The sequence below is a fragment of the Peromyscus leucopus genome, chromosome 17, assembly GCF_004664715.2.
Source record: "Peromyscus leucopus breed LL Stock chromosome 17, UCI_PerLeu_2.1, whole genome shotgun sequence".
Lineage (NCBI taxonomy): Eukaryota > Metazoa > Chordata > Mammalia > Rodentia > Cricetidae > Peromyscus > Peromyscus leucopus.
Genome location: NC_051077.1, coordinates 13,345,590 through 13,367,598, shown reverse-complemented (window position 1 = coordinate 13,367,598; position 22,009 = coordinate 13,345,590). Strand labels below are relative to the sequence as shown.

The following is a 22,009-nucleotide window of genomic DNA, read 5'->3' as shown; positions in this document are numbered from 1 at the left end:
AGGCCAGCTCAGAAAACAGAGTGTGGCCTTATTATTTTTTTTTTTTTTAAAAAAAAAAAAAGAATCAGGAAGAAAATATTGCTATAAAATTGGTGATCGTGGTGAGGGAAATGTAAACTTGTTAAAATGGGACTTGGTCCATTTTTTAGTGTAAGCAACAAAATCTACTCAAGATAATTTAAACTGTGGACTTACTCAACATAGATAGCTCACAGCGTCATTGCCTCATCTTCTAGAAGTATACCCAGATCCATGCTATACAATAACAACAGTTCCTGCTGCCTGAACTGGAACTGGGAAACTGCCGTAGGAGGAATGAAATCATAGTGCAGGCTGCCGGCTCCAGGTCATGCCACCTTCTTCGGAAGCATACCTGCTGTGTGGCAGCAAATCAGAGACTGAGCTAACACTTAGGGGAGAACGTGCAGTGTAGGGAGAAATGAACTTCTGAAAACGTACTTCCTCAGATTTCTGTCTCTGCCGTTGACGCCACCTGCTGGAAAGGCCTTAGAGTGGCTCGAACTAAAGGATTTCAGTGTTAGAACACCCAACCACAGCTAATGAGATCACCGTGAAGAGTTTTCTCCACCTAAAATACATTACGGTGTTATTAACATTTTAATTTTTTAACATGTTATTTCAGTATTTGTCACTTGCAGATGTCCCAAATCTCTAGTTTTGTATTTGAATGCAGGGGTTTACGACAAATCCATTGCCAATCTAGGCAACCAAGTGTGATTCTGCCTTGACAAAAACAGCCAGGCATTTGATACACGCCTGTCGTTCCAGCATTCCAGAGGCTAAGAGACAGCCAGACCCTGCCTCACATGAGCAGAGGAACTGCCTCTGTTAGTCAGTCTTCATAATCACTTTCCTGCCCTCTCCACTCTGCTATTATATCTGTGTTTGTCTCTCAACTTCCTGCCTTTCTTTACTGGGAATTTGTTAAAAAGATTTATCTTTAATTATGTGTGTGGGTATGTACACATGAGTGCTGGTACCCACAGAGGCCTGGGATTCCCCTAGAGCTAGGCATTGTGACCCAGGAAAATGTGTTGGGACTCAAACTCAGGTCCTCTGCAAGAACAGTAACTGCTGAGCCATCCTTCCAGCCCTTTACTGGTAATGTGAATTTTAATGTTTGTTTCCAGAGTTTCATGAGTGCCTCATTCAGCATTAGTTGGGACATGAGTAGAACACTCATCATTAGCCTAGCTCTCAAAGTGGCTTATGCTGCCTGGAATCAGATGTCTCATGTGCAGGTCAGTCGGCCTCTGAGTGCTGGGGTTAAAGGCAAGTACCACCACCCCAGCATACCCAGTCCTTCTTGTTTTCACGGAGAACCCATGTCAGCTCTCGGGCCAGAGACCCAGATAGTTTCACCATCAAGAAGCAGTCAGTGCAGCCAGCCCAGCACGAAGTGCTGAGTGAAGACTGAGTGCTCACCCCTAAACGAGGCATCTTTACTGTGCACACGTGCACCCTGGCAGAGGAGGAGGAGGAGGCGGGAAGAATGTAAGGGTGCAGAGGATGGGGAGTGCCGTGGGAGGCTGTCCAGAGCTGTTGCCCTCGTGAACTCACAGCACAAGACCAAGCCGACTAAAATTCCAGCATGGATTTGGGGGCGGGGGGCTTTCTTGGCCCATCCCCTCACCGAGGAGCAGTCGCCAGTTGATAGCTGTGTTGGAGGGAGAATCTTTTCTGAGGGCGAAGCCAGCGGCCTATGAAAACGGAGGAGAAGGAGAAAGACCTGGAGTTGGGAAGGGGCCATGTCGGGAAGGTGGGAGGGGTGGAGAAGGGAAATGGGGGAGGATGCGATCTTAATTCACTGTATACATGTGTCCCCAAGAATAAAGAAAAATCCCCACTTCAAAGCAAACATGAGAACATCTCCACAGTTGTGCCACGGCAATGCAGCAGGGTGGGCAGGGGCGTGGGGAGGCTGGTTTGGGCTTCTTGGAAGTCCAGTTCCACTGGGTGGAAAGGAAGGTTCCAGCTGGTGGCTCTGGCTCCAGCTTTCTGTTGGCTGCTGTGATGTGAGGGGCTGCGAGTGGCTGGTAAGGGAACAGAGAAAAGACAGAACAAATGTGGGGTTCCCTCCCTCTTCTGACTTAGGAATTCTCCTTCCTGCTCCATGCTTTTTTTAAAGTTTTTTTTGTTTTGTTTTTAATTTATTATGGATACAGTGCTCTGCCTGCATGTATGCCTGCAGGCCAGAAGAGGGCGCCAGATCTCATTACAGGTGGCTGTGCCAGCTCTCATGTGGTTACTGGAAATTGAACTCAGGACCTCTGGAAGAGCAGCCAGTGCTCTTAACCTCTGAGCCATCTCTCCAGCCCCCTTCTGCCCTATGCTTAGCCAGAAGAGTTCCAGGTTTAGAGCCATATGGAGTTCAGGCCAGAAGAAAACAGAACAAAGACATATCCTGACCAGGTTCGTGCTGTGTCAAATTCTGGCCTTCCTTGATCCACCACCAACAGCTGTGGCATTGATTCTGTTTTGACCTTGAAGCTGCGCTTTGCAGGAGAAGTTGCCAGTGTCAGCTCCATCTTTCTGGAAAGTCCCCTCCCCAGTCCTTTCTTCTTGAAATCTCTGGTTTATTGGCTTCCACTTGGTAAGAATAACATGAGGCCCTGGGTTCAACCCTCCTCCACCACCACATTAAATACATTTTTCAAAGCATGGGATTGTTTCCCCACCCTTAACTTGGTTTACTTTGTTACTTTCCTGTTGCTGTGATAACATACCCTGACAAAGTAAGGGAGAAAGGTGTGTTATTTTGGCTTACTCTTCCGGTGGGATCCAGGCCATCATTTCAAGAAGATCCAGCAGCCGATACAGCAGCCGGCAGGGGGAGGATGGTGGCGAGCACAGGAGATAGACACCTGTACTCAGGGAGCAGAGAGTGAACAGGAAGTGAGGCCTCTTCATAAAGCCTCGCATCCTCCATCGGGGCTCCACTTCCAAAACAGTCTCACCCCCAAAGGACCACTGAAACATGGGAGCCTACGGGAGATACCTAACATTAAAACCACTACACCCATATGTATAAAAATCAACTTTTAATATTACGTGTGTGTGTGTGTGTGTGTGTGTGTATCCATGCATGTGCATATGGAGATCAAAGGACAACTTGTGAGAATCCTTTCTCCCCTTACATCATGTGGCTCCTTGGGATTGAACTTAAGATTGTCAGGCTTGGTGGCAAGCACCCTTACCTGCTGGCCATCTCACAGGCCCCTACAGCATCATTTTTTTATTATAGCAAACTATACATAACACACCCTATGATCTTAGTCATTTTGTAGAAGGTGTTGAATTTTATGTGTATGGGCGCCTTGCCTGTATCACATGTGTGCAATGCCCTCAGAGGTCAGATCCTCTGGAACTGAGTTACAGATGGTTGGAGCTGCCACGTGGGTGACGGGAACCCAGGTCCTCCGGAAGAGCAGTCAATGCTCTTAACCACTGAGCCATCTCTCCAGCCCCTATTTTAGTCATTTTCAAGTGCATATTTCAGTGGCATCCAGCAAATTTCACACTATTATGCAACCATCACCTCCAATCACCAGAATTTTTTCATCGTCTCCAGCAGAAACCCTGTATTCATTAAGAAGTGTTTTTAATGGCTTTAAGATATAATGCATATAATTTACTTCTGAAACTCTTACTGTTATACATGCAGGTATATTTTCTACTATAAATATTCTTGGTACTGGAGAGATGGCTCCGCAGTAAAGAACATGAGTTGCTCTTGCAGAGAACCTGAATTTAGTTCCTAGCACGCATATTGGGTGGCTCAAGCTTGCTTCTAATTCCAGCTCCAAGGGTAGCTATTATCCCTGGCCTTTGTATACTTCCCCCCTCCCGCGCCCACCCCGTCCCACGTCATTCTGGGAGACAAAAGTGGCTTACAGAGTGTTTTCGTTTTGCTCCACCCCTCTGGTGCTTCCTAGATCTATGGAACCCAGGTCCTTCAGCATGCTTGGAGTTAACACTCATTGTTTGGATAATAAGCACAGATGGATTTTTTAAAATCCGTGTGCCGTATTTGATTTCAAACCTGGAAAGTAGATCAGAAATAGATAATACGTATATTTTAAACAGGGTCCTGGAGAGGAGGTCTCGTTCTTAATTGAGTTATTAGGACAGGCTGTCATGATATTTGCCTGGCCCCCTCAAAACAAACAACAAATTAGGTAGTGTTAGGTCTGATTTTCTGTTTCGAAACCCTACCCCTCTCGTTTCATATCAAGTACAGATACTAGTGTGGCACGTTGGGATCTTCTAGCCTTTTACATCACTTAAATATCCAGCTTGAGGTTTGGACCTGAAATCTGTGAAGTTAGCTTTCTGTCTCAGGTCGAAGCCCCCAAATCATCTTTACATGCAGTTTTCAAATCTAGAAGCACGGCAGGGCTCGGTCTGCAGGGGGCTGAGAATTTCATTTCGGACATTTGCTCACGCTGCTGCTCTGAGGACCACCCTTTGGCAGCCACCGCTTTGCAAAGAGTGGAGATCACGAAGCAACCCTCCGAGGTTCTCAGCCCCGGGCTCCACCTGGTTGTTGCATCCTGGCATTCATTCATGCATTTGGAGAGTGGAAGCCAGAGCCAGAGGCTGGGTGGAGAGAGCCTGCGCTGCCGCGGGCGTCCATTGTGCGGCCACCAGGGGGCAGCCTCGCGCTCGCCTCGGGCCGCTTCCGGCCGCGCAGGCGTCGTGGGCCGAGAGCCGGATTTGGTGGTCGCCGGGTCTGGTGGTCGCCAGGTAGGCTCCGGGGGATGGTGAAGCAGGCCGGGGTTCTGCGGGACCCTTCCGAACCTGGACCCTCCGACCCAGCCCCAGGGTGGGATGACGCGGCTCTCACGGGGCTCAGCTGGGCCTTGCCGTGAAGCAGGTGGTGGCTGCGGCTCCTCCAGATGCTCACCGTGCACCCCTCCTCAGGGTACTTACCGTGCACCCACCTCCGGGTGCTCACCGTGCACCCCTCCTCCGGGTACTTACCGAGCACCCACCTCCGGGTCCTCACCGTGCACCCCTCCTCCGGGTACTTACCGAGCACCCACCTCCGGATGATCACCGTGCACCCACCTCCGGGTGCTCACCGTGCATTCCCCCTCCGGGTGATCACCGAGCACTCCCCCTCCGGGTGCTCGCCGTGCATTCCCCACTCTGGGTGCTCACCGTGCATTCCTCCTCCGGGTGATCACCGAGCACTCCCCCTCCGGGTGCTCACCGTGCACCCACCTCCGGGTGCTCGCCGTGCATTCCCCACTCTGGGTGCTTACCGTACACACCCCGCCGGGTGCTCTCCGTGCACCCTCTTCCGGGTCTTTCTGTGCACCGGACGCTGCTACTCAACTGTGTGAGCGGAGACAGTCCGAAGTGCTCTCGCTTTCTCACCCCCTCCCTCGCGCCTTCTCACCCTCCTTCCCCCCTTTTTTGTTAAAAAGCAGTATTTAGACGTTTAGGAGTTTTGACATCCCCACCCGTTGCCAGTATAAACTAAATAGCATCCAGAATATTTAAAATAATTACCGGAAAGTGAGATTTAGTCTGAATTGTATGCTAACGCCCACACCCGGAATCGTGTAAAATAGCCTGCATATTGGCAGTTCATTTAGTTGCCTTATTTTCTTTGTCTAAAGCAGTGAGCATACAGCAGTTGGTCCTTTTTCACCATTATCAAGCAGCCTTGGTGTTTAAACAGTGCCAGAGCATATTCCTTTAAGGTCCAGGCAGCCAGCCGCGGTGCCCGCCCCCTCCAGTGACCATGCTGGGTTCAAGCTTGCCTCCCCTCTCACGGCTTTGCAAGATACTGAGGAAGAAGGTGAATTTGAGGCAGCCTTTCCACATACACGGTGTAGATCATGGCGGAGTGCCTTCACCTTTGAGTCCGTCCCCTTCTCCGGGAAATGAGATCAACGGTTCTATCTACCCCTCAGAATTGTTTTGACTTTGATATTGTGCGATACCGTGTGAAGGGTTGAGTTTAAGGATGGTTGCCTTTTTCTAGGGAGATTCAGAATTATGAGGATTTAGCTAAAAGGCATAAAATGCAGTCCATGTGAAACAAATGCATTAATGGCTTGCCGATGAATGGTGACTTTTGCTTGTGGTCTGTGGTCATTCCGCACATCCTGGCTGGAGAGGGCGATGGTGGGAGGGGACACTGATGGGGGAAGGCAGCGGTGGAGGAGGAGATCTTACTTCATGGCACCCTGGAAGCAGAGAGACACAGGCTGAGGTCCCAGTATCTCCTTCTAGGTCATGCTGTGCAAGACCCTGGGTTGGATCCCCAATATGCCACCCCCCAAAAAAATGTTATTTTTTTAAATTGAAATATATTCAGGACAAGTACAAATTGACAAAAAAATGAATAGATGGTCATAATTTTATTTATTTATTTTCCCTTGAAACATTTTGTTGAAGAAGGAAGATCCAATTTGCTGTGTGGAGAATGGATTGGAACAAAGAAAAGCCGTGCAGGAATCCGATGTAGAAGCCCAGGTAAGGGGTGCCGGTGGCATGTGCCATGGCGGAGTTAGGAAAGGGCAATGTGTAGGGCTGATTCTGAGTCAAGGGAGGGAGGCATTGAGTCACCTCGGTTTGTGATATGAATGATGAGTGGGTTGTGTCCCCACAATAGAGTGGGAGCCCCAGAGAAGGGACGTGCCAGGGAGGAAGGTCAGCAGTGGACATCCCAGACATTGAGCCTACTGAGTGTTGGGAGAAAGATTTCGGCCACTGTATAGATTTAGAGATTGTAAGCATTTGGAGGGTTGCCAGAGGCACTGCATGAGGGGAGGTTACCTCGGCCTCAACACCCTCGAAGACAGATTCTCATCTAATGCCAGGTTTGGCCAGCTACAATCCACTGCCATTTTTTTTTTTTTTTTTTTTTTTTTTTTTTTTTTTTAATACTCCTGAACTAAGCAAGCGCTTTACCAGGTAGTTGTATTCCCGGCCACTTTTTCTTTTTTTCTTTTTCTTTTCTTTTTGAGACAAGGTTTCTCTTTGTATCTCTGACTGTCCTGGAACTCACTCTGTAGCCCAGGCTGGCCTCGAACTCACAGAGATCCACCTGCCTCTGCCTCCTGAGTGCTGGGATTAAAGGCATGCGCCGCCACCTGGCTTATCTTTTTATTTCTCAAAAATTTTAAAAAGATTTATTTAGTATATATACAGTGTTCTGTCTACACATATGCCTGCAGGCCAGAAGAGGGCACCAGATCTCATTACAGATGGTTGTGAGCCACCATGTGGGTGCTGGGAATTGAACTCAGGAAGAGCAGTCTCTTAACCATTGAGCCACCTTCCTAGCCCCTCCTGACCACTTTTATCTTTGTAAATGTTGGGTAAGAGATATTTTGTGAGAAAGCACAGGGGGTTTTGTTGTTGTTGTTTGTTTGTTTGTTTGTTTGTTTGTTTTTGGGACAGGGTTTCTCTGTGAAGTTTTGGTGCCTGTCCTGGATCTTGCTCTGTAGACCAGGCTGGCCTCGAACTCAAGAGATCCACCTGGCTCTGCCTCCCAAATGCTTATTTTTGTACTCTGTAGGGGCTGTTCTTACATACCCTGGCAACAGAGTTGAGTGACAGACGAGATGATACATCAGGTCATCTCTCTGCCACTCACATCAGTGATAAGGTTTTCCCTTGACTTTGACACTGACTCCTAGAAAAACAACAACAACAACAAAAAAAAAAAAAAAAAAAAACAGTTGCAACCCTTTGACCTAAGGTCTAAGTTGCGACACCCCTGGTCCCTCTAAGGATTATGAAAGGTGAGCTGGAGAGATGATTCACTGGGCAGAGGTGCTTGTCAATGCAAGTCTGCTGCATTCCCAGAACCCCTTAAAGACACAAGAGAGAATCAGCTCCACAAAGTTGTCCTCTGACCTCTACATTTGCACTCCATGACGTGTGCCCACCCGTACCCACACATGGTAGACACGATAATAATTAACAACGTTTTTTAAAAAGTATGATGAAAGAGACCGGGCGGTGGTGGCGCACGCCTTTAATCCCAGCACTCGGGAGGCAGAGCCAGGCGGATCTCTGTGAGTTCGAGGCCAGCCTGGGCTACCAAGTGAGTTCCAGGAAAGGTGCAAAGCTACACAGAGAAACCCTGTCTCAAAAAACCAAAAAAAAAAAAGTATGATGAAAGAGAAACGGCCCCAGCCTGAGTGGAAACGGTTGCCACCGCTATTGTTAAGTCTCTGAAGATGGCCTGAGAGAGAGGCCTGGGCATGAAGATGAGGGCCTCGGGTCCCTGTGGAAAGAGGAACAAGTGACCCGGATACTGCTGAGGCTGACCCGAGACTGTGGGGTGAATGCGCAGGATAGCCTCCGGGTGGCCTCTGAATGAAACCAAGGTGACTACAGAGTCAGGGTTTACTGAGCACGGCCTGGTGACAGCAGAAATCAATGCCAGCCTTGAATTCTGTTGTCTTAAGTGACTGAACTGTCGGTTCTAGCTTTTGGGGATTAGAAGTAGTCGTGTTGCTGGGACAACACTTCAGCCCTGTCCTCATTGGCTTAGAAACGGGAAGGGGAGGTTCCTTCTTTACTGACAAGAACTGTGTACAAGAAATCGCTTTGGGGGACAAGACTTGAAGCTGAGATAGAATTCTTTTTTTGTTTCGTGTCTGTGGGTGTTTGGCCTGCACGTATGTGTGTGCACCGTGTGAATGCAGTACTTCCACAGGCCAGAAGATCTCCTGGGATGGAATCACAGAGGTCGGGAGCTGCCATGTGGGACCCAGCGCCACACTGAGGGACCCAGGCACGTGGATGGGGACCCGGCTGGGAGAAGGAAGAGACCCCTGAAGGTAGCCTTGGCCATAGTGACTCTGGGCCCCCGTGCCGCCCAGTCTAACAGTCCCCTTGGAACATCTCTGTCCAGCGCTGTGAGGGACAAGCATCCTTTGCTCGAGGGTCCAGCCCAGGCCTGTCCCCTTCCAGGTCCCTCCGCCATGGCCCTGCAGTGGCCTCTGTCCTGGATTCTTTGGGTCCCTACTGCCTGTGTCTCCCGAGTCATCCCCTCCAGAAAATATTGTCAGTTATTCTCACTCACAAGTGTGTCGACTCTTGTCCCGGATTATCGCCAGGGCCTGTTAGCTAATTTCTGCACCTCAGCCTTCCCACCCCAGAGCCACCTTATGCACCCACTACGCGTTATCTTGGCTTCTTCTCTGGGCCAGGGTGCTCAGCTAGCCCTGTGTTCAGTCCCCCGAGCCACAAAATAGAAAGCCTAACTATTTTGTTGTTGCTGTGTTTGGGGTTCAAGCCCAGGGTCTTGCGCATGCTGGAAGCTCCCTGAGCTGTGTCACCAGCTCGTTCAGGGTACCGTCCAAGGAGCACCCCAACTTCTCAGCTTCAGGAGCCCCTGGCCTGTTTCCTACGCTAGCTAAGCGTCTCTGTCCATCTTCAGTCCCAGGCCCACAACACCCATGGACACCCAGGCCGTCCACGTAGCGTCAGCTCCTGTGGGAGGAAAAGACCAGACCCAGGCTAGATGGATCCACGTTTTAGCTTGTAAGGGAGAACGGTGTTTATCAGAGCAGCTCCCGCGGTAGTTGGTATTCGCCTTCAAGGGACACTGAGGCGGACAGAGCCCACGAGTGGCCTCAGAACACCCCCCCCCCCGTGGAAATCCACGTGGGCAATGGTGCCACCCCCGCCCCCGTCTCCCGTTCTGTTGTAGGAACTGACATGGGACAGCAGCCTGGAAACAGGAAAGGTCTCCCCCACAGAGACGTCCCCCGGGGCGTTGGGCTGTTGCTGGCCATGGCCCTCATGAACGTGCTCCTTTACCTCTGCCTCGACCAGTTTGTCGTTTCCCCTCGATCCGCGGAGGACCCCAGGCACTGTCCCCACGGCTCCTTCCGGATGGGACGGATGAGAAACTGCTCGCCCTGGTTGTCCTGTGAGGAGCTGAGGACAGACGTCAGGCAGCTGAGGCGTGTGGGGGAAGGGGCCGTGAAGAGAGTAAGTGTCCGCCTTGTCCCCGGGGCCGTCGTCACCGGCAGCCCTGGGGGAGCAATTTGTCTGGCACCAGCTGCCATGGGGCCTGCTATATGTACCTGGGAGTCTAAGGCAAGAAGATTGCCTGGAGCTGGGCAGTGGTGGTGATGGTGGTGCATACCTCTCATCCCAGCACGTGGGAGGCAGAGGAAGACAGATCACTTGAGTTCGAGGCCAGCCTGGTCTGCAGAGCAAGTTCCAGGACAGCCAGGGCTACACTAAGAGACCCTATCTCAAAAGAGAGAGAGAGAGAGAGAGAGAGAGAGAGAGAGAGAGAGAGAGAGAGAGAGAGAGAGAAGATTGCTTAGGGCAGGGACTTTGAAGCCAACCTGGGCAACATCACGGAATACTGGCTTAAAAACAAACGAGAGAAAAGAGCCGTGAAGAGCCTGTGTTTCTGACCTTGAGCCCAGGAGTCTCAGATCGGGAACTCTGACATAGTGAAATCATGGAGGAATATTAGTGAATCATAGTGAATTCTGGAGGAACGGAGGAGACAGGTGTCTAAAGAGTACTATAAAATGGGCGGTGGCGACACCTTTGGGAGAGGGGCTGGGGATGTTACTCAGTGAGAAGAGTGCTTGCTTTAAGGCCATCCTCGGCTGTGTAGGGAATTCAGGGCCAGCCTGTGCTACATGAGACCTTGTCTCAAAAAAAACAAAGTGTATATTTATATATACACACCTATATATACATACATATTTTTAGAAGCATGGTTAATTGTGTAGCCATTAGGCGTAGATAGGAACTCCAGTTAGTATCAGGAAGAAAAGTCGTAGGATAGTAAGTAAGAAGGAAAGTGTGTTACCTAGTTGTAGAGTATACAGTCTTCAATTGCACAGTTAGGTAAGAAGATATGAAGAACATGATAGACAAGAGTTAAGGAGGAGCCTGAGCTCTCCGCACCGAGCAACAGGCCTTAGTGATCCATGCCTGCTCCGAGACCCACGGGTCTTCAGATACCCACCCTTGTCTTGGCTAACGGTCTTACGTTAGGAGCTGGGAAGAGAGCAGTCTCCGCAGACAGCGCCCTCGTCCTTTCTGGGAAGCGTGTACCTCGCTGCCCGCACCGTCCTGACTCCCACAGCGGTGCCTCTCGAGTGGCCCCGCTCCCGGGGATCACCAGTCTTCCCCACCCCATCCTGCATTGCCATCCCTGTAAAAAAACCAAGCACACTTTACAGCAGCAGCTCCGTTCTCTTGATTGCCCGGTCCTCGGAAGCTGCCGCTCTTTCTCCGTTTCTGTGATGGGAAAACTCACTCACTACCCCAACTTCCCGAGCTCTCCATCGCTTTCATCTTTCCCCGCTGTGGCTTCCACACACCAGGAAACCACTTTTTTTTTTTTTAAGTCACCAGCTAACTGCAACTCGACTAAATACTGCTTTCCTCTTAGTCCCGTCAGCAACCGTGGACTCGGTCGCTTCTTGTCCTTAGACTCTGGTTTTCCAGAATCGCGTGCTTTTTCGTCTTCCTCGGCCCCCCTTTACTGCCTTCTCTGTCCTTGTCCCGGTTGAAGCCTGCTTCTCAGCCGGCAGCAGTACCCAAGTAGATGGCAAAGTGTACAGACGCTTGTGGTTGTCACCGCTGGAGAGAGGAGCTGTTTCTGGCCTTCAGTGGGGTGGAGGCCGGGGAAGCTGCCCAACATCTTATACCTCCCAGGACAGGCCTGTCCCTCTGTAGACAGCTGTCTGGACTGAACGGAGCAGTACTGAGGCTGAGGAGACATCTCCCTGTGTCTCTAGATGTAATCTAGTATTTAGACCTAGTCTATTTCTCTCTCTCTCTCTCTCTTTTTTTTTTTTTTTTTTGGTTTTTTGAGACAGGGTTTCTCTGTGTAGTTTTCGTGCCTGTGCTGGATCTCACTCTGTAGCCCAGGCTGGCCTCGAACTCACAGAGATCCGCCTGACTCTGCCTCCCGAGGGCTGGGATTAAAGGCGTGCGCCACCACGCGGCGACCTAGTCTAATTCTATTGCTTTTATATGTCTAATCAATTCCCAGATGGTTCTCTCTAGTCCCCATCTCTCCCCGAGTCCTAGAGCCGTACAATCAACTGTTTATGTGGCAGCTCTCCCTGGAGGGTCTCCGAATGTCACCGTGTCCTGTGTGGACCTCTCTTGTTGGCTTGTTTTTCCTTTTGAATAGAGCCTTCAAACTCATGATCCTCCTGCCTCAGCTTCTTGAGTTTGGGGATTACAAGTAAGTGTCACTGCAGCTGGCTCGGCGTGGAATGCTTGCTCATGTCTTCCCCGAGGCCCGCTGTGCCCCCTCTGAGTCGATGGCGTCACTTTCCACCCGGTTCCTTGAGCCGTACACCTGGGAATGGTCTTGAGCCCTCCTGCTTCCTCTCTGAGCCGAGAGCAGGCTCTTTCCCACCGTGGAACATGAAGGCTCCGCGGGTTCCGTGTAGCCTTTGGAAGAGCCTGAGGTCTCCCCCCTGAGCCCGCTCTTCCCCTTCCCCGGCTCAGCTAGCGGTCCACCTTTCTGAGAGTTGTGCGCATCTGTCTTCGCGGTCCTGGGATGGCAGGGACCGGACCCAGTAGCCGGCTCATTCCCATGTCCCCCGCACCGCGCCTGCCTCCTAGGAGGTGTCTGTGTCTCGGCTTGCTCTGGTGCGAGCCCGGGTCTGACGTTCTCCGCGGCTCTGTTTCAGGTCTTTCTGTCCGAGTGGAAGGAACACAAAGTTGCCCTCTCGCGGCTCACCAGGCTGGAGATGAAGGATGACTTCCTCCACGGGCTGCAGATGCTGAAGTCTCTGCAGAGTGAGCGCGTGGTCACGCTGGTCGGCTACTGCGAGGAAGACGGCACCGTTCTTACTGAATATCACCCCTTAGGTTCCTTGAGCAACCTGGAGGAAACGCTAAACCTTTCAAAGTACCAGGGGGTGAACACCTGGCAGCATAGGCTCCAGCTGGCCGTGGAGTACGTGGGCATCATCAACTACCTGCACCACAGCCCCCTGGGCACGAGGGTCATGTGCGACTCCAACGACCTGCCCAAAACATTGTCCCAGTATCTTCTCACGAGTAACTTCAGCATCGTGGCCAACGACCTGGATGCCCTGCCCCTGGTGGACCACGACTCTGGGACACTTGTGAAGTGTGGCCACAGGGAGCTCCGTGGGGATTTTGTGGCACCCGAGCAGCTGTGGCCTTACGGAGAAGACACGCCCTTCCGAGATGATCTCATGCCCTCCTATGATGAGAAGATTGACATCTGGAAGATTCCGGATGTCTCCAGTTTCCTTTTGGGGCACGTGGAAGGGAGTGATATGGTCCGATTTCATTTATTTGATATCCACAAGGCATGTAAGAGCCAGATCCCCGCAGAAAGACCCACGGCTCAGGATGTGCTGGACACTTACCGGAAGGTTTTACATTCACTCAGAGACACGGTGACGTCTCAGTCAAAAGAGATGCTGTAAAGACAGGCCACTGAGTGACGGACTCGACGCCTGAGTGGCATCCCAGATCTTCTACTCTCGATGGAAGCGCTTTCGTGAACTTCGCGTCTTGTTGACTTTGGTTGTTCAGCCCACGCAGACTCTCCCCTGCGTCTGCCTGTACATCAGAGTGTATACTGGTCTCCTGGCAACCTGGATAGAAGTTGCCAAGCGGGGAAAACCTTGCTTTGCCATGCTTCCTGGTGAAGATGCAGAGAATCTGTGGATCTAACAGTGTTTGAAGGGAGTGATGGACCAGTAATCATGAAGACACATTGCCTACCCTGGTAACCATGTTTAAGACTGGTAGGAAGTGGAAATCTTTTAATGACCATGTGTGAAAAAACATACACTAGTTCTTCAGGGAACATTTTCTCCTAATTGAAGAAGTCCTGTCGGAAGCTGGATATATATAGCTCAGTGGCCGGGCACCTGCCTGGTTCTGTGCAAAGCCCTGGATCTGACCGGTCACATGCACGTACACATACTCAAAGACCATTTTGGGTGTCTGAAGTGCACCGCTTGTCAGGGAGGTCATTGTCAGTGTGGGGAATGATTTTCTGTGAAGCTCCCATGCTGTCTCCTTCCCTTTGCCAAGTGTGCTGTGGCAGCAGGCTCTTGAGATTGTGAATGGCTAGGAATGTTGGGACCAGCAAGTTGAGGGAACCTTCTTGCCTGCCTTGGTTGGTGCTGACCTGGGGTTTCTGTGTGAACGTTTGATATCCACTGTCCCTCTTCAATAGAAGGTGTTGCATCTCCCTGGGTTTGCACAACTGAATATAAAAAACAAAACAAAAAACAAAAAAAAACCTGGAGCCAGGAATGATGGTACACACCTGTAATTCTAGTGCTGGGAGACGGAGTGGAGGAACTAAGAGTTCAGGGCTATCATGGGCTGTACCATGACCCTGCTCATCCACACAACCAACACCCCACCCCCCAAATAAAAAAGGTCTCTCCCATGGTGCTGACATCCTTATTTGGGGAGACATGAGAGATGTGGTGTGTATTCATGGTCACTTATGATGTGCCCCTGTCTTCCCCTGAACCTGAGCAGGCAGCAGAGTCACGTGGAGTCACAGATGGGGGCCACCTCGGAGTCTCTAGCTTCCCGGGGGCTAGAGCGGAACGAATTTTTCATTTGTGACTGGTTCCCCATGCCCTAACGTTTCATTTCCTTTCTCCTCCGGGGATCACCATCCGAGACACATTTCCCCCTGGAGAAGGGGATACCACAGGCAAAGGAAGTAGGTGGATCATGCTGTGCTGTCTTCTGTAGCCTGTGGCTGACTAGGGGGTGAGCGTACCCCTTGTATCTGAACTGTCACTGAGACGCGCATAGGGTTCTCCATTCACTTAGCATTGCTTGTCTTACAAAAACTCCACCAAAGCTCACTGGCTTCAAGATATTAACAAGTGTTGGCCAGGATGTGGAGTGATTGGACCCCTCACTGTGTTGCTAGTGGGGACTTAACAGTGCAGAGGCATGTTGGGGAAAAGTCAGGCAGTTCCTCAGAATGGTTAAAGAGAATTATCACGTGACCCAGCAATCCTTCCAAATGTATACCCAGGAAGATTGAAATCATGAAAACATGTTTACATTATCCATGAACACTGATGGTACAATTATTGATAGTAGACAAATAGAAAATAACCCAAATGTTCGTCAGTCACTTTATATATCTCCATATAGTAGAATATTATTCAGCCTTAAAGAATTACTTTTTTTTTTTTTTTTTTTGGTTTTTCGAGACAGGGTTTCTCTGTGTAGTTTTGGTGCCTGTCCTGGATCTCACTCTGTAGACCAGGCTGGCCTCAAACTCACTGAAATTGGCCTGGCTCTGCCTCCCAAGTGCTGGGATTAAAGGCGTGCGCCACTGCTGCCCGGCCAAGAATGACATTTTTTTTCCGCATGCTGCAGTGAGCAAGCCTTGAAAAGAGACTGCGTGGAAGAATCTGCTCATAGAAGATGGCATGTTACACAATTCTACCTGGACCATCCAGGTCTAAAACCATGGTAACAGGAAGATGAGTGTGTGTGTGTGTGTGTGTGTGTGTGTGTGTGTGTGTGTGTGTGTGTGTGGAGGGCTGGTAGCAGGGCAGGGTGGAAGAAGGGGAACTGACTTCTGACTTCTGTTGGAAGTGATGACGGTGCGCTGAGATCACACAACGGGAGATGTTTGTTTACACTACAGCACTCCCCGAGGCGTTGTCTCCAAAGGGAAAAACTGAAAAGATTGACCAGGAGGCTGAAAGTTTCTGGGCCTCTCCCTTGATGAGGGCAATTGTGGTCAACCTCAGGGGTAGTTACCATGGAGTGATCCGGGAAGTACAGAGTCCAGAGAGGACACTGAATACAAGAGAGGATGTAAAACACAAAATCCTAATTCCTTGTCCTACTTCAGAGACACCTTTCCGCACCCTAACGAGGAACTGACGCTTGACACAGACTCGAAAAAGAAATACCAGAAGGGAAGAGAAATGGGATAACCACATTGCTATAACTGGAAAAATGTGTGCTGTGTGCCTCTACATGTTTCTGCGGATGGGCTTTAAATGCTCCAAAAGTCTTGGCATGATTTTTTTTTTAAATTCCCACCCAAAAAAAAAAAAAAATCTATTTTTTGCCGGGCGTTGGTGGCGCACGCCTTTAATCCCAGCACTTGGGAGGCAGAGCCAGGCGGATCTCTGTGAGTTCGAGGCCAGCCTGGGCTACCAAGTGAGCTCCAGGAAAGGCGCAAAGCTACACAGAGAAACCCTGTCTCGAAAAACCAAAAAAAAAAAAAAAAAAAAATCTATTTTTATAATTAATTCGGGTATGGAAGGGAGAAGCCAAAAACCCTAAAAATAAGTAACGACACACATGACTGTATAAGTGACATGCATCGGATCCCCTGGAACTGGCGTTACAGGTGGTTGTGAGCCCCCTGGTGTGGGTCCTCGGCAAGAGCAGTAAGCATTCTTTTAGCATCAGGAGCGGCTGTGTGAAGGTCCGATCATTTGCACTGAGCAGTGTGATCCCGTCCCATCTATGGCCATTTGGATTGCTCACGCAATTTTGCAACTAGAAACAATTTTTTTTTTATCACAAATTGTGCCTGTTCTCTTTCACAAGTGATCGTTTCTCTGGGAATACAGACAGCCGTGTGGATCTGCAGAGTCCTCATCCCTGGGCACCTCTAACTCCCACAGGAGATTAGCAGCAGCCTCTTCAGGCTGTCAGCTACAGGAGACCTTTTAGGGGGTGTATCTTTCCCTCTAGTTAGTGAACGCCTAGAGCTTGTGCGTGTGCGGGGGAGGCTCTTGTTTGATACCCAGGAATCTCCTAGAAAGTAGACAGAGACCTGTAACACCCATTTGCACATTGAAAGGCTAGGATGCAAGAATTTAGAATGCTGCTCAGGAAGGTGGTGAGGGGGAATGAAGGGAAGCAAAGGCCACTCTTCTGGATGTTTCTCCCCACAGAACGGAAACACTGCGCAAAGGCTAGAAAACAGCCAGGCAGCACGCACTCTGTGGCGCTAAGCATGGCACGAGCTGGGCACACACTCTCCCTCTGAGCGGGGCGGGGCTAGGGAAGACAGGGGCGGGGTCTACGGGGCTCGGCCACGCCCTCCCCTGCGGGACCGCGGCGGTGACGACACCGGAGCGGCCATGAAGGGCGGGTCGAGCTCGCGCAGGCGCCCGGCGGAGGAGCGCAGCCCGGCCGCGGGGACCGAGGAGCGCAGCCCGGCCGCGGGAACCGAGGGGCGCAGCTCCCCGACGGAGGCGGCAGGCGGCATGGGCGCGGGCCCGGTGCTGGCCGCGCTGCTGCTGGCCGGCTCGGTGCTGAGCGCCGCGCTGCTGGCCCCCGGCCGCCGGGCGGAGGCAGGTGAGCGACCGACCGACCGCGCGCGCGGGCTCGGGGCAGCGGGGACCGAGCGTGGGCCTGTCCGGGACGTCCCCACGACCCCCGGGGCACAGGACCTGAGCGAGGCGCCGGGTCCGCCTTGGGGTGGCCCGCAGTGCCGGCGGCGTCGCCGCGGGAGCTGCGATCCCGGCAGCCCGGGCCGGCCTGGCTTCCCAGGTTCGGTTGCGGGAGCCTGGGGTGGGTGCTCAGTCCGTCTCCGAATTCACCAGGGGAAGGGTGGGGGAAATGGGAATTCTCGACCCCTGCTTCTCAGGACCCCAGGGTCGTGCAGCACCATTTCACAAACTCCCCGAGGTAGTTTGGCTGGAGGACGGAGGCAAGGGGACAAACCCTCTTTGCGCATTGTTTTGGATAGGGCCTGTCATCCGGCGAGCTGTGTCGCCTGCCTCTTCCCCACCATCCACCCCCTTTTCCGGATCAGAACTTGGATGCGGTGTCTGTGTGAAACACACCCCTCCACCTTCCAAACTTTAAAAAAAAAATATTGAAATAATGCAAAAAAAAAAAAAAAAAAAAAAAAAAAGTACAAAGGAAGGTGTAAGAATTCAGGACTTTAGGAGTCTTGTTGGGAGGAGAGGTTTTAAAAAATCGTGCGGAGTTTGGAGTCTGGTCAGGGTCTTTGAACTTTTGGTTGCTGTTGTTTTTGAAGCTTCTGATGTTCAGTTAGGACTCGGTATAGTCCAGAGTAACATAGTAACAATGGCCAGAGTTTTGCAAGTCTAGAACCCACGAGGGAAACCAAAGCATGAAACGCACCCTTAAAGTTAATGAAGGAATCACGAAGGGATGCTGAAGTGTAGAGAAACGATGAACAGGTGCACAGGGAGTTATACTAAACTGGAAAAGGAAGACCGTCAGAAACGCACGATAGACTGGAGAGATGTCTCCAGGTTAAGTGTACTGGCTACTCTTCCAGACAACCCGAGTTCGATTCCCAGCACCCATACGGCAGCTCACAACTATATATGACTCAACTTCTAGGGGTTCTGATGCTGTCTTCTGGCCTCTTTGGGGACCAGGCATTCATGTGGTATATATACATGCATGCAGGCAAGGCACCTAAATACACTTTAAAAAAAAATTAACAGGAGAAATGAAAAAGAAAATTACAACAAAGATAAAACAAACAAACAAACAAACAAAAAACCCCTAAGAATACCTGGGTTTAGGAAAGGGATTAAATAAGCATTCCAACAACTCTCAGGATAGGAAAATAGTCACTCGGGAACATTTGGAGGACATGTTCAAATTCGGTTTTTTTTTTATCAACTGCAAAGTGAGGGAGACATCCAAAGGCTAGTTGAGAACCAGAGGCTACAAAGCAGATACAGTTCCTCTCTGGAGTGTGGTAAGCTAGACATTAGCTGCTACAGCTGACTGGCCTCCCCTTAGACCTGCCTGCTAGCAGGTCCTGACTGGTTGGTTGATTTCTCTAGGCCTCACAGTGGTGCCTGCCTGGAGCTCCAGCTGTTTGGGAGACTGAGGCAGAAGGAACCCTTGAACCCGACAGTTCAAGGTCAATCATTGCAATGCAGAGAAACGCCAGCTGGAAGAAAAAAAAAAAAAGGACACTAATATATTGTATAAGACTTTTGGGATGTGGCACATGGTTAGAAAGTCATTGCCAGCCCCACTGAATAGGACTGGAATTTCACAGTACTTTAGAGGTTGTATTAAAACTCATGAAAGACTACTTGGGTGGGGGACCTTCACTCATGAAAGTTCATTCTCTAGGTCCTTTGTAAATAAATAAATAAATAAACAAACAAACAAATAAATAAATAACATACAAGGCTGACAAGATGTCTCGGCGCTAAAAAGCGTGTTGTCAAGCCCAACTGCTGAGTTCAGTGCCTGAAGTCCACATGGTGAGGGGAGAAGACACCCCCAGTCCCTCAATGATTATCATCTTTGTGCTACCCTCAGGATGTCACCTAGCCAGCCAGCTGTGACCTGGACCCCTTGAAGGAATGCTGAAGCCGAGAGTCTTTCTACCCTTGAGTCTTCCTCACAGACTTCTTACCCCTTCCCAATGTGCTGGAAAGCTGGGAGGAGATTCAGAATCCCCCACCGGAAAGATGAGGCGCAGGAGGTCTTAAAATATTAAGAGGCAGACTGGCCCAGGAGTCCTGCCCGCCTGTATGTGTGAGTTGGGAGGGAGATAGGCAGGCTGCATTTCTTGTTTCTTTTACTGCGCCAGTCAGTGTAAGTGGGATTTTGTTGCAGTTATTAGGATCCCAAGATTATAGGCCTGGCATCCGCCCTTGGCTTTGCTTAGCCTTGGGTTGGAGGCTGTTGGAGTGGCTTCAGCAGACAACTGGTAAGTGCAGGAGGGTGTAGCACTTGGGGTCCGATCATCTCCTATCATCTATGATGCTGGGAGAGCTGGATGACGCCTCCACGTAGGTGCAGCAGGCAGTTCAGGCAGGACTGTTTCTAGATGGTGTCGCCCAAAGGAGTGTGGCCATGTCCCCGGCTGCTTGTTGCCGTGCATCAAGTGCTGGTGGTCAGGTTGGGCGCCCTGATTGGATCTTGACCTTGGTACGCCTTCTCAGTGAGGTCACTGGGTGATGGTCTTGCCTGTCAGGGTTTTCATATACATCTGCATCTGGGTGTCTCCTCATTTGATGTTTATGTGTATGGGTGTTTTGTCTGCATGTGTGTCTCTGCCGGAAGAGGATATCAGATCTCCTGGAACTGCAGTGACAGGTGGTTGTGAGGTTGTCGTATGGGTGCTGGGAGTCGAACTAGTGTCCTCTGGACGAGCGCTTAATGGCTGAGCCATCTCTCCAGCCTTTGATGTCTCCTGTTGCCTCCTTGGAGAGAGAGAGCTGCAGTCTGCATTTGTAACAAGCTGTTGGGGTTGAGCTCATAACTAATGTGGTAAAGTCTAGACGTGGGAATAATAGACTCTGGGTTCAGATCAGTGATTTCACTGAATGGCTGTGGCTGTGGGCACAGGCAAAGCTGTGAGCTTTGTTCTCCAGCAAAACAGAAAATAACCTGGCTCGTGATGTCTTTATGGTGTGGAGACACCTCAGTTCAGTGAATGTGACCTCCTCACACACACTGATTGTGAATGATGCTGACGGACCCTTGGTTGTAGTTGACCATCTGTGTCAAAGGGCATCTGTGTGGCGTTGCACACAGGTACATCTGCACACTTGGGGCAGTGTGCTGGAGACCCCAATGCTCCAGCCTGTAGGTATCTGTGAAGCGCTGCTGCTGGGTTCTGTGTGTCTGTCACCCTCGGGTGCTTTGGGTTTTTGGGTTTGTAAATTTTCTTTCTGATCCTTATCAGATGTAGATGAAAAGAGGAATGTGGAGCTGAAGATGGATCAGGCTTTGCTTCTCATCCACAATGAACTGTTGGGAACAAGCCTCACTGTATACTGGAAATCTGAATACTGTTACCAAGTAAGTTTTGTGTGCATCCTCACCATTGGCTTGTTTGATACACTCTTCTGATGTCCTCACATCAGAGCCCTTTTCTTGTTCCCTTCAGATTTACAGGTACGGAGAATGGTTGGCAGTGATTAGTATCGCTCCCTCTCCTTTCTTTAAAAAAATTATTTATTTGAGTACTTACTGCTAGGCCACATGTAACAGGAATTCTTATTAAAATTAAAATTTTTGTCTTGTTTTTTGAGACAGGCTTTTCTCTGTGTAGCCCTGGCTGTCCTGGAACTCACTCTGTAGACCAGGCTGGCCTCAAACTCAGAGATCCACCTGCCTCTGCCTCCTGAGTGCTGGGATTATAGGTGTGTGCCACCACCAACAACAACTAAGATAATTATTCTTATCCAGTAATTTCATTTTTGGAAATTTACGTTACGGAAAGAATTTAAAAAGAACAAGAACCTCATGTGCGGATATTTTAAAACAATCTATATGACAAAAATGTAAGGCTGCAATAGAAAAGGTTTGAAGATATAAGTACCCACAGTTATCATAGTTGGTGACATATGTGTATTAAATAGAAATATGTAACATCGGATCCTGTAAATGTAATTGTTAAATGATACTCATGGAAACAATAGGATGCAAGATTTAAAGTATTTATTAACTTGTGAAAAGTTTACTTATGAATAAAGACTGTTCAACTCCATCCTGGCAGTCATCATCTTAATATAAAATGGGTAAGTTTTATCCGAATTACTATAGTTTAAGTTTTTTAAAGTACAAAGAACAGTTAGGATTTTTCTCTTGGATATTGTGTCCCTCAACCACTGAGAAACTTTCGAGACCCCTAACAGGACAAGAGGTGTAGTTAATGGGAAAGACTACCTAACAACGCAAGGCGTGGCTCTGATCCCCAACACTGCCAAACACTGCGGACACCCCGACACTGTGCCTGTTGTCCCTGTCTCCACAGTGCGCCTTCCAGCCTCTGGTGAACGTCTCTCACAGTGGCAAGCCTGCAAAGCCGAGCGTGGCAGCCGTCTCCGTGAGCACCCAGCACGGGTCCATCCTGCAAGTTAATTATACCAAGGGAGAGACGGCGGCTTGCAGGTCTGTGCCTGCTCGTCATGGTCTAACTTGAGTCCTCCACGCTTTTTGTTCTTCCTCTCTTTCAAACATGTTTTCTTAATCTTCCCGATCTGAACATAAGAATTCCCATTGCTCCTCA

General features: G+C 50.1%; 2 protein-coding genes and 1 long non-coding RNA gene across 7 annotated transcripts in view; 2 read left to right on the top strand and 1 right to left on the bottom strand.

The window, feature by feature from the left end:
- Positions 1 to 1,106: 1,106 nt before the first annotated feature.
- Positions 1,107 to 4,762, bottom strand: LOC119089212. Its single transcript, XR_005093081.1, has 3 exons — positions 3,916 to 4,762; positions 2,789 to 2,885; positions 1,107 to 2,054 (listed from the first exon to the last, which is right to left on the bottom strand). It is a non-coding gene; the product is annotated as an uncharacterized LOC119089212 (long non-coding RNA).
- Pomk (protein O-mannose kinase) lies at positions 4,660 to 14,433 on the top strand. Of its 4 annotated transcripts, none has more exons than XM_037211666.1 (5): positions 4,660 to 4,767; positions 6,433 to 6,510; positions 8,708 to 8,831; positions 9,832 to 9,990; positions 12,681 to 14,433. In XM_037211666.1, the coding sequence occupies exons 4-5, from the start codon at positions 9,892 to 9,894 to the stop codon at positions 13,449 to 13,451; spliced, it is 870 nt and encodes a 289-aa protein (XP_037067561.1). In that variant the 5' UTR covers positions 4,660 to 4,767; positions 6,433 to 6,510; positions 8,708 to 8,831; positions 9,832 to 9,891; the 3' UTR covers positions 13,452 to 14,433. The 4 variants fall into 4 exon arrangements, with proteins under 4 accessions (XP_037067561.1, XP_028710672.1, XP_037067559.1 ...); XM_028854839.2 differs by having other exon boundaries at positions 9,707 to 9,990; XM_037211664.1 differs by having other exon boundaries at positions 8,697 to 8,831; positions 9,707 to 9,990.
- Positions 14,434 to 17,113: 2,680 nt separating this feature from the next.
- The window catches only part of Hgsnat (heparan-alpha-glucosaminide N-acetyltransferase), a 30,652-nt gene continuing 25,756 nt past the window's right edge, over positions 17,114 to 22,009 (top strand). Inside the window, exons 1-3 of one of the 2 annotated variants that reach the window (XM_028854822.2) lie at positions 17,114 to 17,340; positions 20,681 to 20,796; positions 21,755 to 21,891. In XM_028854822.2, the coding sequence (XP_028710655.1) occupies positions 17,124 to 17,340; positions 20,681 to 20,796; positions 21,755 to 21,891 (470 nt within the window). In that variant the 5' untranslated portion in view covers positions 17,114 to 17,123. The remainder of the gene's footprint in view (positions 17,341 to 20,680; positions 20,797 to 21,754; positions 21,892 to 22,009) is intronic. The other variant, XM_028854823.2, reaches the window with a different exon arrangement.